Source organism: Camelus ferus, chromosome 24 (genome assembly GCF_009834535.1).
Source record: "Camelus ferus isolate YT-003-E chromosome 24, BCGSAC_Cfer_1.0, whole genome shotgun sequence".
NCBI classification, from domain to species: Eukaryota; Metazoa; Chordata; class Mammalia; order Artiodactyla; family Camelidae; genus Camelus; species Camelus ferus.
In genome coordinates, this window is record NC_045719.1 from 6,232,417 (window position 1) to 6,249,384 (window position 16,968).

A 16,968-nucleotide genomic window follows, 5' to 3' on the forward strand; every position below is an offset into this window, starting at 1 on the left:
CGTATAAAATTAATTTAATAAAAGTAGTATTTAATATCCTTTATCGTCAATAAAGAGGGGCATGTTTTAAAATCTTTGGAACCCAAGACGTATATAAACACTAGACATATATAAACACATTGCAAAATGTGTCAACTGCAGGCCAAAAGCTGAAAGAATGGCAGAAAAGGTTAGATACAGAAAGAGGCTCTCCAGTCAATGTTTCTTCTTAACCTTGATAAGAAACTAAAATGTGGAAACATTATTATTAGAAAGCAAGGAATCAGTTCAGAAACCAGGCTGCTGGCACCATTTTTAAACTACTCACCCTGAAACCTGCTGATAGAGTTAAAAACAGCTTGCCTCCCTTCCAAGCAGGATCAGGATTATTTCTCTTTCAGTCCTCCCTTCCCTCATTAAAGAGGGAAAAACTAAAGTGGCGGGAGCAAGGGTTATTCCAAATAAGATTTTTAAAATAATGTCAGCTGAACCCCTGTTAAATAATTCTCTTAAAGTGTCAGATTCTCTATTTGGAGACTCAGGATGGCTATAGAATAGAACAGTACAAAAGAGTAATTTCTATATCCTGTCCCACAAGAGCAACTCTCTAAAAATTTAGTTAACTGAGACCCCTTATATACGGGTCCACAAATGTTGGTTTTCCAGAGACGGGGATGTTTATCTCTAACCGTTTTAAAGAAACCTGGATTTTTAGGAAGTTCTTTTCTCACATAAGATTTGCAGTTTTTTCCTTCACACATGCCAAGGAATAAAGCACAGTTAGTTCCATTACAATGCTTGTTTTGAAAATGCAAATTTGTTCAAATGTAATTAAAATATCAGGGAACACTTTCAGTATAAAGCAATTATGCACCTAGTTGAAACAAGCAATGCAGGAATACACAGAACAACATACCTCAAACACCTACCTACCTCAGCTGATTTTGTGTTGCACCACACATGTCCACGTCTAGTGGAATTTCCACCCCCTTACAGTTAAAACTAAAGCTGCGATCCTTCCTGCACTCACCTCCACAAGCAAGGTAAACTGCCATATTATGAGAGTGTTTATGAACTTTGTAATCATTTAATACATATTACCGTTACTATTTACTATTAGTTTATTATCTTTTTTTTAAATGGGTGACTGATGAAGTTTAAGTTCTACTATTGTACCTCTAATTCTCATTTTCCCTGTAAGTAAGCCCTGTCATTTTTTCATTGCACCATTTTACATAGCACAGTGACTTAGGAATGCATGCGTTTCGTTACAGCAGATTTAACTACTTTGAAAGCAGCAGGCATAGACTGACCACTATTCTTTCAATCAATCATAAGAGGAGTGCTAGAACTCTACTTCATGTGATAAGAATCTAACCATTTAGATTTGGTTAAGTGAGATGTTAAATTTTCAAAGTATACATTCACCCTATCAAGGTGCAAATGACACATTTAGACGGCAGCAGATATGAGGACCAACTGAAATGACTGAAAATTGACCAAACTGTTTTCTAAGGATCACGCTTTCAGAGTGCTATACCAATTTCAAACTGCCAAGTAAGGGGTCTGTAGTCAGCAAATACTGTTTACCATTTCCCTTTAACAGATCTTTTATTTAGTGTCTTCAGAATAGCTACAAATACATGACTTTAGTGAAGTGGTGATCCTGGCTGCAAGTGTAGAAATACAGTTGGTCATCACTTGAATTTTGTTTGTCAAAATCATTTTTCTAAGTACAAATTTGTCACACATGAATCATTCACAGTTCAATCTAGTACATGAAAAAAAATCTTATTTAGCCTGGGATTTTAAGTAACAGGAGTATTTTTGTGTGACAAGCTGCTTCTTAGAGGATACCTTTTAAGACTTGTTTGGAGTCTTCCAAGCATAAAAATGTACAAAATTTTTGCAAGTAACCAATCTGCTTCAGATACTTACTTTAATCTTCTCTGCTAAAGCTGATGTTATATGGATTTCTCTTTCTCCTTCATCATACATTTGAAAAATAAGATTATGCATAATATCGCCTGCTATCCAATTAACCTCATCCTGATGTTTGATCTGGATTGCCTTCTGTCCTTCCACGCTGAATATCTGTAATCTTGCAACATGGCTACTGGGAAGCAACTTAATGGTCTTCTCCACAGGTGCCACATCTTTACAACTCTAGGAAGAGAGGAAAACACAAGTACACAGTGAATGACATCTGTACTCAAAACATACTTTTGGGCTTTAATGGTGAACTTTTACGCTGCTTAAGAATTTATTTCCAGTATTATGGGAGATCATCTTATGTACTGTTAACATTCATAGGCTTCCTCATTAAGAGTACTGTTACTGTACTGTTAATAATTCTATATTTTATACCATCAAGTTATAAATCATTAATGAGAGTGGCCACATTCTTAAAACAAAAAACTACCATATTTGGACTTAAAAGAATTATCTTCCATTGTATTTCTAAATTTACTTCCAAGTGTTGCAAACTTGTGAAATTTTAATCACATGACAGATTTGGTCATTTATTAATAAGAATAAAGGTGTAGGAAATCAAGAATTCCCCATAAAATCAGAGACGAATAATTGCCGTAAAATACATTATTTACGATATCAGATTACACTGGAGCTTCTAGAGCTTTTTCAATTCATTATACACTGTGGCAAGTGGACAGAGTTGCTTGTAGCTAGACAGGAACTCAAGATGCCCTGAAGGCTGAGATGGCGTATTTGTCATTCGTTGTGGGCACATCAGTGTTCCAAACATTAGTAAAGATGAGATGGTAGGCTACGTAAGTTGATTTTAGGTACACAAAAATACAACATTACAAAATTATTTTATAATCCAGGTAAAGTGCATTCCACAGGTTATAAAAAATTCAAAATGAGTCTAAGCCTAAAATACCTTTACAATCTTACTTCACTCATGTCTCCTTGCTCATCCAGTCATTCCTATCAAAGCCCATCCATATTAACAATGACATATTTTAAATTCCCACCTCACAGAGTATCAGGCAATAACCCACCTATTACAAGCACAGTTTATTCACCTGACTCAAACTCAAGAGTCACTGCTTTTGGGTAGTATTTTCTAACGGCATTTTACAAGATATACCTTGGTCTCTGTCTTAATTCAACTGATCTGGACCCATGGTGTTCTGCCTACTGCTACTCTGCAGTATTTACATAATTATATGTAAATGCTCTCTTGCTTTCAAGCCCAGATTCCTCCCTAACTCTACGCCTTTTCCTCCTGAATCTTCCTGATCTTTTGCAAGATAGTATGTTCAAAAATATGCTGCCCACATTATGCAAAAAAGGAAATGCATAACAAATATTTGAAGATTATCAAATATAACCAGCTTGGAAAGAAAAGGTTAAGAATAAAGTCAAATTGTTTCATTTTAATTAAAAAAATAAAAGCTTTTACCCTTTTGACTCAAGATCTATTAGTTGATGTGTGGTTAAAAGGAAAACATCAGTTAATCAACTGATCAGGTTATTCATCATCTATCACCCACATCAGTTATGAAGAAATCACATTTAGGTATTTTACTTGCTTAAGTATTTGTTATCCCATTCAACAATCTTAGGAGATCAAATGCTTTTATCAACTGCTTGCTCTCCTCCACGCTGGCTTCACCTTCAGCCATGATGTATATTCAATAACAACAGTATCCTACTGGCACATTAACACAGCAATCTCTTTATATGAAAATACTAATTACTCTCTAAATTATACATACATATTAAATGTTTATATATCCTTCAGTGGTGGTTAAATAGGGATACTGACCAAACTTTCTAAGAAACAAGTGTAAACTATAAGAAAAAAGAGAATAAAATAAAACTAACAGATAACTGTTATATTTTAATGTAATAAAAAATTAATTTTAGGAACATGTACTCAATAATAGCTAAACATATTATAAAAGGTTAGATCAAAAAAACTAATATTTGATACAAAATGTTATTTACTATATCATCTCATGTTGCCTTTTCTTCCCTCTGGCTAAAAGAACTGCAAATATCTCATTTTAAAAAGTCAAACACCTTTACATAAAATATTAAAAGCTGTTAAAGAATGTATGTATAAAGACTCAATACAATATCAATGAGTAACAGTAACAACTTACAGGTATTTCAATTTTTGCTTTAAGCGTCTGGTCTTTTTTAATATTCTGAACTTGAATTGGTGGTCCTGATAAAATACTGGTTCCAGTACTACTGCAATCCACAACGTATATTGGAAGGTTTGGAGCACCTGAAAACTATTGGAAGCATACAAAATAACTTAAGACCTCAATCAAATGTAACTGATTATTCAATAATTGTTATTTAAATTTTCAAATAATTCACCACAGCTACTACTTCCGGCTATAAACTAGACAGTCTAAATTTAATTCACTAACAGTCTATATAATTTCTGAACAAAAAGAGTAAGTTTCTATAATTCTAAGTAAAAATTGTCTGTTTTTGAAGAAAAAACAGCTTCCTCAATCCTTATTCTTCTTTTTTCCCCACTCTATCTATTTAGGTTTCCCTTTCCTTTTTGTGGTCTTTTACTCATATTCATTTATCCATCCATCCCTATTTCTAAAGGAGATTTCCATCATTCTATCCATAAGTTAATACTTCATCTGAAATGAGGCGGATGGACCAAGGAATGAGATGGAAGGAATCCATAGTTCAATACTTGGCTGGCATAGCTGGCACCTTTATTGGCTTAGGGATGCTGAAAACTATTGGCAATGAGATATTCCACAAATTTCTCCATGGAATAATCATTTCACTATCTAGATACCATATAAAACTTACCATTAAGGAGTCATTTCCATTTACTACCATGGGACTCAAAATCTACATATTCTTATCTTATGATAGCTTACCTTACAATGAACAATCAATTTTGGTTGTGCTGTTACATTGTCTGATTCATCCAAAACTTCTACCTGAAATGGGAAAGCTGTTCCATTTTCAATAACTAAAATTTCAGAATCAGGTTTCACTTTCAATCGACAAGGAGGACCTAACAGAAAATTTATATAATGAAACACAGAATCAAGTTTCTAAGACTGAAATGTTAAAATAGCAAAAGAAATAGCTTTTAACTATTTCAAGTTTTAATATTTTTAAAATGCCAAGAAAAAAGAAAGAAATATGCATGTTTAATCATTTCTATCCCCAAAATGCATAGATTCAATACATGACCAGACCAATATATGCCTCAACTGTAAAAAATGTCTAATGTCCAGACTTAGTTATATGCATCAAGCTTAGACAGTGATAACTCATACTATAAAGTACCCAAACACGTAAAATCTTTAAAAGATTCTGGAAAGAAGTATTCACGAATAAAAGTAAAATTGTATTAGACTACTTCATTTACTAACTTTAACTTTACACAGTGAGACTGATTTCTCTGGCATACTACACACTTGTTTTAGATAATTTTGTTCAAAGGATCAGTTTATGTAATGACATAACCAGACAATTTACTTGTTATGTCACCCACAACACTCTGATGTCATAAGCAAGTTACACCACAAGTTTCCTCTGGGTTAATAAAAAAGGGTTCACACTTCCACAGCAAGACCACTTGATGTGCTCTATGAACACTGTTATTTTAAAATATAATTTATATTAAATACTGGTAATACAAGTTTATAAAGAACAGTCACTGCAAACATTTAACTTAATAACATCAGTTAATGTTTGTTTTTCACTATGTACCAGGCAATGTGTTAAGTTTAAATTAGACACTATTCTCACAATCCTTACAGTGACCTTAATCAAGAAGGTAATATTATTATGCCCATATTATGGATGTGGAAACTGGGATTGAGAGAGATTAATTATTTTTTCCAGGTTACATGGCTACTAAGGTGGCAGACTCAGGTTAGGTCCTAGTTTGTCATTTGAAACCTCTTGACCATTATTACTACACAGTCCTACTTCCTACCTTCACTCTCAAATTCCAAAACAGTCACAACTACCTGGTTACTAAGAATTTAACTTGAATAGGTTTGAGTAATCTATGCGTTTTAGCTAACTTCTTAAAAGTCTTTTAAGTAATAATATGCAACGAGTTTTTCTTATACTTCTACCAATGGGTCAATTTTCACTTCTATGTCAGTTCATGCTTGAGGGAAAGCTCAAACTATGTGAATTTGTGAAAGGACATAGCTAACATGTTTCTTTTCATTAAAATCAGTACAAGGGGTCACATATGACAAAGATATGATCGTGGTAATAGTTAATATCAGAGCTAAAACTTACATACCAAGTACTGCTCTAAGTGTTTTACAAGCACACACACTTCTCACTCTGCACAATACCACTAGTGCAAACTGGAACTGTATCTTCTATTCAGTTACGACCAAAACCATGCAAAGCGAGGGCTGTCTACATTAACTCATTTAATCCTCATAAAAACCCTGTGAAAGAAGGTATTATCCCCCTTGCACACATGAGAAAACTGAGGCACAGAGCAAGTGTACCTCACTGGTAAGTGTCAAGAGTTCAGACTTAAATCCAGAAGGGCTAATAGCAGAATATATCTCCGTAAGAGACTGACTCTCCAAGTAGCCAGCATTTTCTACCATGTGTAACTTCACTGTAACTTCATTTTCAAGGTGATAAATCATTATTCACACTAACAACATAAATGCATAAGAAATTTTCTCCTTAAAATATGACATACTTACAATTATATCAGAAAAGGTAAAGGATAGATCCAGCTCTAACATAAGCCTAATTAGTACATCCCTAAGAACAGTCCCCCAATATATTTTCAATATTCACATTTTTCTCCCAAGATTATTTTGAGAACTCCACTCAAATCTTCCTAAATGTTTTCCTGTTTTTAATCGGTTGTTTCTGTCAGTGCTATGTTTGACATTCAAATGTATTTTTAAGACGTATACCATAGCCAAACCTAAAAACACTTCTCCTTTACAAGTACCATTATACTTTATCATAAAAATATAAGGAATATTTCTTAAAGTATACTACCTGGCAGTAATCTAATTTTCAAAATCTGTGAGTCTTCTTTTAAACCCGGCAGAATAACCTTCAGATTAAAATTCTGTTGAAAAAAATTATTTTAATTAAATCCAAATCCTAAATAAATAATTTACCACCTGATTTATTTTTTGCTTTTCATTTTCACACCATTATAGAAATCTACTCAGCAAATTTATGCTAAAATTATCATATATATGTATGAAAGAGATGCAAGTGAAAAAACCCGTTTTCTCTATAGACCATAGTCTCTTCAAATTCAAAAGGAATAACCTCTGAATAGTTATCAGAATCAGGATGGGCATTATGAAAAAATGTGGACAGTAGTAAATGGAAAAAACCCAAAATCTAGACATATCTAAACACAATGTGGTGTTCTGGATTAGGTCCCGGGATAGAAATATAATAGTGGAAAAATTGGGGAAATGCTAAAGTCTATAATTTTGTTAACAGAATTATATCAATGTTAATTTCTTAGTTTGGGTACACATATGATAGTTACATAAGATGTTAACAGAGGAAGCTGGGTGAAGAGTATATGTGAACTCTACACCATCTCTGCAACTCTTCTTCAAAAATAGTTATTTCAAAATGAAGTTCTTTAAAATCAAGAAATCTTTTTTTTATCTAAGTCAAATTTTCCACCAATTTCAAGTTCTTTTTCCAGAAAAATCTGAATTCAGGAAGATACACAGAACCTGATATTTGATTTGATTATACAGTGAAGTATAGTATACAGTACTTAAATAAGCTCTCATGCTCTATTTTAAACATCATTTTGACAGGGAAAAAATCTTAAATATATACCAAAGGTAATGATACAGTGGGGAAAACAGTAACGTATTACTTAAGTTATTAGCTATTGTGTTCCTTTCAGTCATATTAATCTATTAGCTGCTTTATATACCTAACTGAAAAATTACCCTATTAGAATTTATGTCTTTACCACCCCTAACTTTATGCCTCTCCAAACACTTTCTTTATCCAAATACCAAACCCAAATATGTTTATACACAAGTAAGCTAAAGTTTCTCATATTTTTGTTTTTCTTCTAAGAAAAATATTCAAAAAATGGATGGAAAAAGTTGGAGAGAAAAAAGAAGCACAGAACTAGGAAACTGCTGAAAATAGCTTTGAACATGAAGAGACCAGAACAAAAATGACTACAAATGAACATATTTAATTCATAAAATTTAAAAAACAACAGTAGCAAACATACTGGTTTTTCTCAGATGTAAATGCTGATGGTTAAGTTGGGTGATATGATCCTGATTAATTCCTAAGAATCTGACATTACTGTCATCTTGTCACAAAAACAGGTTATTCAATTTTAAAACTCCAATTTCATTTTTACCATATTTTTCTTACAATAAGAAATAAACATATTATAACATTCATGTACAAAGCTTACCTTCCCTTGACAAGAGTTTACAGGGCCCTTAGCTGTAACACCTCGAATTACACAATTTGGTCCTTTGGTTATTTCTTCATAATGTACAGATAAACCACTGGAAAAAATAAATTACGTTTTAACTTTCCCTCCATTACCTGCAAATAAGCTGTAAGTGTGTTCTGGTTTCTCATATACCATTCTTCTGTTTAATTCATTTTTCTAATATAATAGTATTTCTTAAAATAGGGAGAAATAAATGAACACAAATTCCCATGAATTTCTTTTACAAAGAAAAATGGTCCAACAGGTATTGAGAGGTGATATTACGTGGCCAACTGGTAAAGATAAAGGAAGGAAACAATCAAGTGCTAGACCACGTATGCGGGCTGAAGAAAAGGAAATATCCAAATCGGTCAGCTCTAAGGATATCTTTAGATTTTGCCCCCAGTTCTTTCAAATCCTTCACCCAGTGGGATTTCAGAGAATTTTTGGCACCTATTAAACTGAATGACAATATTAAATAAAATCCAAATAATCAAGTACACTCTTGTGATAATGTAACCTTGTTAGAATGCATACTGAGATTCTCTAATCTACTACCACAAGCAATGTGATTCCTAAATCACCTCTAACCACGTGTAGATCCTTACAGTGCCACTTGACTCTGTCAAGGGATAAGGTTAAAAAGAAAAAAAGGGCGAGGGGAGAAACACCATGACAGAGAAAAGGACTAATTTTTCTGATGAATGGAATTTAAATATTTACAGGTATTATATGAATAAGTTGTAAAAATTAAGCAACATGCCTTGTTTGGAAAAAAAAGCTGTAAAGAGGCATATAAGGTAAAATAACTTCCCTGGGAAAGATGGACATAAACCACACACATTTACTTTCATGAGATTCTCTCAAAGCCTCATTAATATGAGAACAAAGGGATTTCTTTCAATTACTATTACAGGCAAGGATATGGGAGGGAAGAAAGAAGACAGAAGGACAATAAAACTTGGCTACTAAAAAAAAAAAAAAAAAAAAAAAGGACAGACAAGTGGCCAATGGCGTAGTATAGTCCCAAGAAAACTGAACCATGAAACAGCAATGGAAAAAGCTGGAAATCAACACATACAATAGAAATCCCAGGTACCACTAAGGAGTTGGTGTTACTAGGTACCTCCATTAGTAAGGTAAAAAGAGAAAGGCAAAAAAAAAATTAGGATCCACAGATCTCTCCTCCCACCTCTGGCAGATGACTAGAAGATTATTCTCTGAAAAGGTTAAAATTGAGAATCTCTGAACCTGGGGACAAAAGATAAGTTGAAGGAAAGGATAAAATACTAAAAAGAAAACAAGGGGTAATTCTGGATGAACTGCACACGAATACTGGTACTGAGATGCTCTCATCCCCCAATCCCACCATAGTCTTGTTCCTGGACTGGATAGAAACCTGGACAGCCAAATTATTCCCCTCTAGGCAAGAAACTAAACATTTTTCTTTGAGAAAACCACTCAGCCCAAGAAAAAGACCTCAAGATGCAACAGGATTTCCCCCAACAAAGTGCTGGAGACAGATCATCCTGTAGTGGAGTTCACACTCAATGGCCTCTCCCATACTCTTACAATTTCCTACATACATTTTAGTTCTCCACCATTTATAAGCAGATAACCAATGATTAACCAGATATATGAAGAAAAGAGATAAAAAAAAACCCAACAAACAAAAAGCAACTAACTTGAAGACAACAAAGATTATCAGTGTAGTTAACTTTTTAACTACTGTTTATTAACCAGTAAAAAAATGTATTACATTCATAAAAGACCAGGATCTATAAAAGAATATTCAGAGAACCAGGAAGAACACTTGAAAATTAAAAATACAGCAGAAAGGAAAAACTCAATGGAGATATTGTAAAGGTAAAGTTGAGAAAGTCTGTCCAAAAGTAAAGCAAAAACACAAAAAGATTAAGAAAAATAAGGCAGAAAAACTAGGAAAATCAGAGAACCAGTCCAGAAGGTACAACATCAAATAAATAAGGATCCTAGGAAGAGAAACAGTGATGATGGAAGGAGAGAATGAAGCACTTCAGATAATGAAGAGACCTATACAATGATGAATAACTAAAATTTTGCCCTATTGACAATCAAAAGTAGATCCTATAAGCTTCCAGACAGAATATGTAGGAAACATAAAAAATAAAATTAATCAAAATGAGTTTAAATTTATCAGCAACACTGGAAGCTAAAAATGGAAAAATAGAGCAGTGCTTTCATAATTTTGATGGAAATTAGTGTCCAATTTTCAATTCAATCAACCCAGTAGAATAGAGACATTTTCAGAGCAAGTATTTTATCCCACATATATCCTTTCTTAGGAAACTAGTGAAGGGTGTGTTTCAGCAGAAGGACAGGAACATGGATTCTTTTAAAACTGGAGACTGATGAAAGGTTAAATGTGAAGTAAAATAAGCTACTTAACACTCCCACAAATTCAGGAATGTTTCCTCTCTCTGAAATGTAATCATCAATAAAGGTAAACCCCTACCTCCCAGTTTCCTGGGCCTAACTTCTGATCAACTTACTCCAAACTGCAAACTCTACACTCAGTCTACACTTAGCAATTTTTCTTGAAAACATGAAAGTGTTCAGTTATATTTATTTATCCATGTAACAGAGTAAGATTTCCTACAGTTCGTGCACTCTGTCAGGTTGTGATGAGCATTACATTCTGATTTACTGTTTATTCAACCATAAAATTGTTTTTTTTTTCTCTTCTCTTTGTGAAGAAGTTTTCTAGGTTGAAAGAAGGTTTTGTTTTTAATATATTTCCCCAACTCAAAAGACAAATGAAATCCCCAGGATGAAGGTGAAGGAAGATCACAGAAGGACAAGCATAAGAACAACTGACCCAGATGAGAGCATGTTACAAAGTTGCAAAAGAGATGTCTCCAAGAATATGAAACCAGTAAGTTATCTATGCACCAAACTTCTTGAAAAGAGACCAAACAACTGGCAGAGAGTTAGGGTTTAATTTATAATAAACTTAGCAAAGAAAAAAGGTGTAACAACAACAAAGCTGTGCAATAAAGAAAGTGATTAGCATATACATAATTGTAATAAAGCAAGCACTATTGATCAAGCCAGAATGTAACTTGATTGAATAAAATAAATAGGAAGGAGGTTTATTTGTAATACAAGTGGCAACAAGATAGTGTGTTCTCATCTTCTGTCACCTAAGTAAAGAGATAATCCTTAAAACTGAAGAATCAAGAAGTAGCAATATAAAAGTTACTTAGATATATGGCAGTAGGTACCAAAAGATTCAAGTAAGAAAGCTCAAAGTGGTTGAGAAGTGGATTGCGGGCAGGGTGGAGAGGGCAGAGAGAAGAGGAACTACTCTTTTTCATACAAGTTATCAAACTTTTTGATTGTTTAGGCTATTGATTTTTTAATGCAAAATTTTTAAAATTTAGGTAATACTGAAAGAAAAAAACAACAACAACAAAGAAACCCACCTAGAAAATGGTCTTAAAAAAGAAAAGAGTGAATATTAACCAAATATAAAGTCAAATACAAGTTGATTCTTCTAATTACCTTGCTTCAAAATCTGGCTGAATATCAGTTGATAGTTGACTAGTATGACCAAATTCATCCTGAAATTCCAGAGGGATGTTGAATGGGACTCCAACACGGAAAGGAGGATCCAAAAGACCAAATGAAAATTTTTCTGGCTTGCCCTCTTAATAAAAAAAAGTAAACATGGAAAGAAAATTCATCAGTCAGAAGATTCATCGTAGGTAGAAACATCCATTTATATATGGAAAATTAGACTATGATAAAGAAGGCATTTTAGATCTTTGCAAAATTTATATAAATTGTTAACTATAATTCAATATAAATTATGACTATACTTCACTTACGGAAACCATAAAGATGTTTCTCTCATACATGTATAAAAGTAAAATTCTAGATATAAATGTTTCTAAGCTATGAAATTATACGAATATAATAAAGAACTATGTTTATAATTTGATCACAGGAAAAACTAAGGCAAAACATAATACACAATAGCTATACAAAGATATATTTGATAAAGTTTAAAATACTTTATTAGATACAATAAACAAAGTTAAAAAAGAGGCTCTATGAGAAAATATTTGCAACGTATGCAATAAAGAATTAAAATTCACAATGATTAAAACTTCCTATAAACAGCTACTCTCAGAGTGTGGTCTCTAGTCTAATTTCAAGCCATCCCCTGGGAAATTATTAGAAATGCAAATTTGAGGGTTCACCTCAACCCTATTAAGTCAGAAACTCTGAGAGTGAGGCCCAACAGTCTGCGTTTTAAAAAGTTCTGCAGGTGATTCAGACATAAACTCAAATTTGAGAACCACAGCTTTACACTATTAAAGTAGGCACAGCAAAGGATCAAGCTTTCACTGACATATAATGTCCAATAAAGGCTAGAAGAGGTATACAACCTAATAATTAAAGAATTAATTTAACCGCCAACTAGACTAAATAAAAATACATTTAAGTGGCCAGAAATGAGCATAAAGATATTGGGACTCTCAATCTGTTGGTGACGGCACCATGGACAACCTTTCAGGAGGCCAATTTGACAATAAATGTATTTAAAATGTTAAAGCACACACTTCAGCTTGGCAATTCTACTTCTTGGTATACACCCTAGAGAAAATCTAGCACACGTACACAAAGCATCATAATGTTTTCCCACACAGAAATGTGATTTGTAATAGCCAAAAATTTGGAAAAAACTGAAGTGTTCATCAAAAGAAAACTGCCAGAACTATAGCACATCCATGATGTGGAATGTGTTCCACAGCTGTTACTTAAAGAATGTGGTAGATTTGCATGCACAAAAAGGAACATTCTCCAAGGTGGCTTTCTGATTAGAGAAGGCAAGGTGATCACAGGCACTTAGATCCGCTCTCTAAAACCTCACAGCAGTGACATGACACAGACATTTTTTTTAAAAGGCCTAAATGTGTAAAAACAGTGAACAAGAAAAAAGACAACACGGGGAAGAGGGTGTAGCTCAGTGGTAAAGTGCATGTCTAGCATGCATGAGGTCCTTAGTTTAATCCCCAGAACCTCTATTAAAATAAACAAATAAATTTAAAAAATAATAAACCTAATTACCCCCTAAAACAAACGAACAAACAAAAAGACAACAGTAAAAGAATCCAAAAGCTGGAGAACCTATTGGCAACTGTAACTGCCTTAGCAGAAAGACTCAAAAAATAGAATCTCCAATTATCAACAAAGCAAGCAGAGAACCAATTTAACTCACAGTATGGAACACCCAAAAATCTCAAGAATGGCTGTATCAATGGAATAAAATTGAAATAAAAAAGGAAGACTTGCTGAAGTCCACTTGAGAAACAGTTCCCCAGATCCCACCCCTTAATACATAGAGCCAGTCAGCTGCCTTCCTCATCAACAGCAACAGATGGGATTTCTTCTCTGGGGAAGGTAAGACTAAGTCTAAGGAGTAAGGGACACAGCACTACCAAAAAGTGTCATGGTTTACTGATAACAGGAAAACCAAGTAAGTGAAAGATTAATACAGAATGTGAAACCTCCAAGTCTGCCCCAGCTTGGCTCCCCAAATGCTGACACCCAAATGTTTGTACTCCACTTTGGGGAATTTGAAGAAAGAGAAAAACCTAAAATTCTTTTATTATCATCTCTCTAAATGAAATAAATGTTCTCAAGTGTTCTATTCTTTTTAGGAATGTTAACTTTAAAAAAAATTTTTTAACGGAAGTACTGGGAATTGAAACCAGGATGTCGTGCATGCTAAGCATGTGCTCTACCACTGAGCCATACCCTCCCCCCTCAAATTTCTATTGCTCAATGTGAGCAAATCACCAGTAATGTAAGAGAGCATCCAACAGGAAACAGTCAGAGCAAACACGAAAAAAAACACCAAGGAGGGAACAGGCTATAAACAAAGTTTAAATGTGTCAAGAAAAAAAAGCCACTATTATTAATAGCCTCAGAGAATAAAGATACTGAATCCATGAAGTAGGAAGAGAATGCTTTGAAAAGGAATAACTAGAGAAAAAAAGATTTTAAAAACTAAAAAATGATAGCAGAAAGGAAAAATTCAATAGAAAGTGTAGAACATCATGTTAAGGAAGTCTCCTATAAAGTAGAAAAATAAAACCAAGAGTTGGAAAGCAGAAAAAAAACAATTATTTGTACACAAGTCAAGAGGTCCAACATCTTAATATCAGATGTAGTAGAAAGAAAAAAACAGTAGGAAATCAAAGTAATTCAAGAAAAATTTCTAGAATTTAAAATTTCAGAAACTGGGACCATAACTGAATCACTTTGCTGTACACCTGAAACTAACACAACACTGTAAATTAAGTATACTTCAATTTTTTAAAAAAGTTAAAAAAAAAAAAAGAAAAAAAGAAATTGGGACCCACCCACTCCCCGATGCCCTGAAAAATCAAAACATGTGGGGATTGCAGAGGGAAGATGGGAGTGGGTGGATGGGGAGCCGGGGCAGGGGATTAACATGCAAAAATCAGGAATCAGAATAACTTTAGGATTTTAGTAACAAGGGGAGCAAGAAAACAATGTTTTCAAAAAAAAAATTATAAGGAATAAGATTATCAAGCAGAATTATAAAGCCATTCTAAGTAAGACCAAGAGGATTATACAACTGGTTAAACATCTTTTGTTAAATTATCTATTTCTCTCTTGATTTAAAATGCCACCTTCAGCATATAGTTTATATACTGGTACTTTGCTTACCTTTAACAGAAAATTTAATTGCTTTAGATGGTAGTGCTCTTCCTGCATAAGTGTCTGCATTACTTTCATTCAATACAACTTGTAATTTCAAAGTATAATTCCCCAACTTTTGAATATTTTCTGGAAAAATTAAGAAAAAATTAAAATTCAAGTAAACATAATATTGATACAATTTTTAGCATTCAGAATAACTACTCACCCATTTTTTTAAACCAGTAAGGCCATTTTCCTCCATGTTGACTAATGTGTGAAATGATTTCTTTATTTCCACTTGAAGCTTAATAAAAGAAAAAATATATATACCTTAAGATACTGAATATAGAACATGAGTATGAAATGATGTCACACTGGCATCAAATACCTATTTGCTGTACATTTTAAAAAATAGTCTTGAAACTTCGAAAGATCTAAATCTATCCTATGCAAATCAACAGCATAATGAAAATTTATTCATTTGGCCCATTAAAATTCCTTTACTTCAATTCTTAAAAATGTATCTGTAAATAAGCTTAACTGGTACAAACAAAAGAACATAGAGAAACTTTTTTCTGCTATTAAAATTTCTCCTTAAAAAGTTTTCTTCAAGATTAAAATAGCATAATTTATTTACACAGAGTAACCTCTAAGACCCAGTGATCTATTAAGAGTAAAAAGCAAGGAGTAAAAACATATGCTACCTTTTTTATAAGGAAGGGAAAGAACACATTTGTACTTGCTTAGCATTGTAACAGGAAACACAGAGAAGATAAATCAAAAACTAATAAAACTACTATCTAAAGAAGGAGGAAAAAAACAGAAAGATGAAATCACTTCTTTGAAATATTCATTGTTACTTATTTTTGACTTTGGAATGATGTAAATGACTAAAATATTCACAAAATGAAATTAAAATAAAGCAGTTTATAAGCAAAACCAAAATGTAGGTAGGTGATACAACCACATTAAAAAAAAATTATTTTAAGTCACTTTGACTTTAGAATTTTTTTTCCCCCCACTCTTTATACATACAGAAAAAAACTCTAAGGACAAATGGTACTTCAGCAGTCAAACTTAATCCAGGAGTCTTGTTATTAGTAATTTTATAATTATCATTATTCTGAAAGTACAGGATAAATCAAGAATAAACTAAGTAAGTAACTGCTAATGTTAAGAATCAAGATTTTCAACATACAAGAAATAAAAGCATAAAATCAAAGTGGTTAAGTAAAAACCCAAAATATCAATATCAATTCAGTTTTTCTTCCCTTTTACAAAACTATTCATGGTTAGCTATCAATTTAAAAAGCTTAGAAGTAATTTCACCCAGTGGCCATGAGCAATCAGACCTCTATATACCATTCCCCACTGAAAGGCACAAGGAGTAATGGGTGAATCCAGGTCTAGGGTAGAACATGTATAAGAAGATTCTAGGGTATCTTGAGCCAGAAAGGAAGAAAGATCAAACGATCATATCAAGAAAACAGAGGAGCAAGCGTGAAGGCACATCAAAATTAATGAAGCATGTTAAATCTATAAAACCCATAAATTCACAAAACACTTTTACAAAAAAACAAAGAACCAGTCACTGAGCAGCACAGTACAGCACCAATTCCTGACTGGTAATTTGCAATTAAAGGAAAAGAATTAAGTCTTTATGCTGCATTTCCTGTAAAAGTTGTGTTTCAGAGTAAACCAATGGCCCTAACTGATAAAGGAAATATCTTACTAATAAGTAAATTAGGAAGGATAATAAATTGGGAAGAAATTAAAGAATCAAGGAGGGAAGAAAATCACCATTTTGCATACCAAAT

The 16,968-nt window shown here is 33.1% G+C and overlaps 1 protein-coding gene across 1 annotated transcript in view; it reads right to left on the reverse strand.

Annotated features, from left to right (window-relative positions):
* The window catches only part of SMCHD1 (structural maintenance of chromosomes flexible hinge domain containing 1), a 114,887-nt gene that overhangs the window by 51,837 nt on the left and 46,082 nt on the right, over window positions 1-16,968 (reverse strand). The window contains exons 18-25 of the mRNA XM_032467403.1: window positions 15,378-15,455; window positions 15,179-15,298; window positions 11,978-12,122; window positions 8,411-8,507; window positions 6,991-7,063; window positions 4,866-5,005; window positions 4,113-4,247; window positions 1,918-2,145 (exon numbers count right to left, since the gene is read on the reverse strand). Coding sequence (XP_032323294.1) covers window positions 1,918-2,145; window positions 4,113-4,247; window positions 4,866-5,005; window positions 6,991-7,063; window positions 8,411-8,507; window positions 11,978-12,122; window positions 15,179-15,298; window positions 15,378-15,455 — 1,016 coding nt within the window. The remainder of the gene's footprint in view (window positions 1-1,917; window positions 2,146-4,112; window positions 4,248-4,865; window positions 5,006-6,990; window positions 7,064-8,410; window positions 8,508-11,977; window positions 12,123-15,178; window positions 15,299-15,377; window positions 15,456-16,968) is intronic.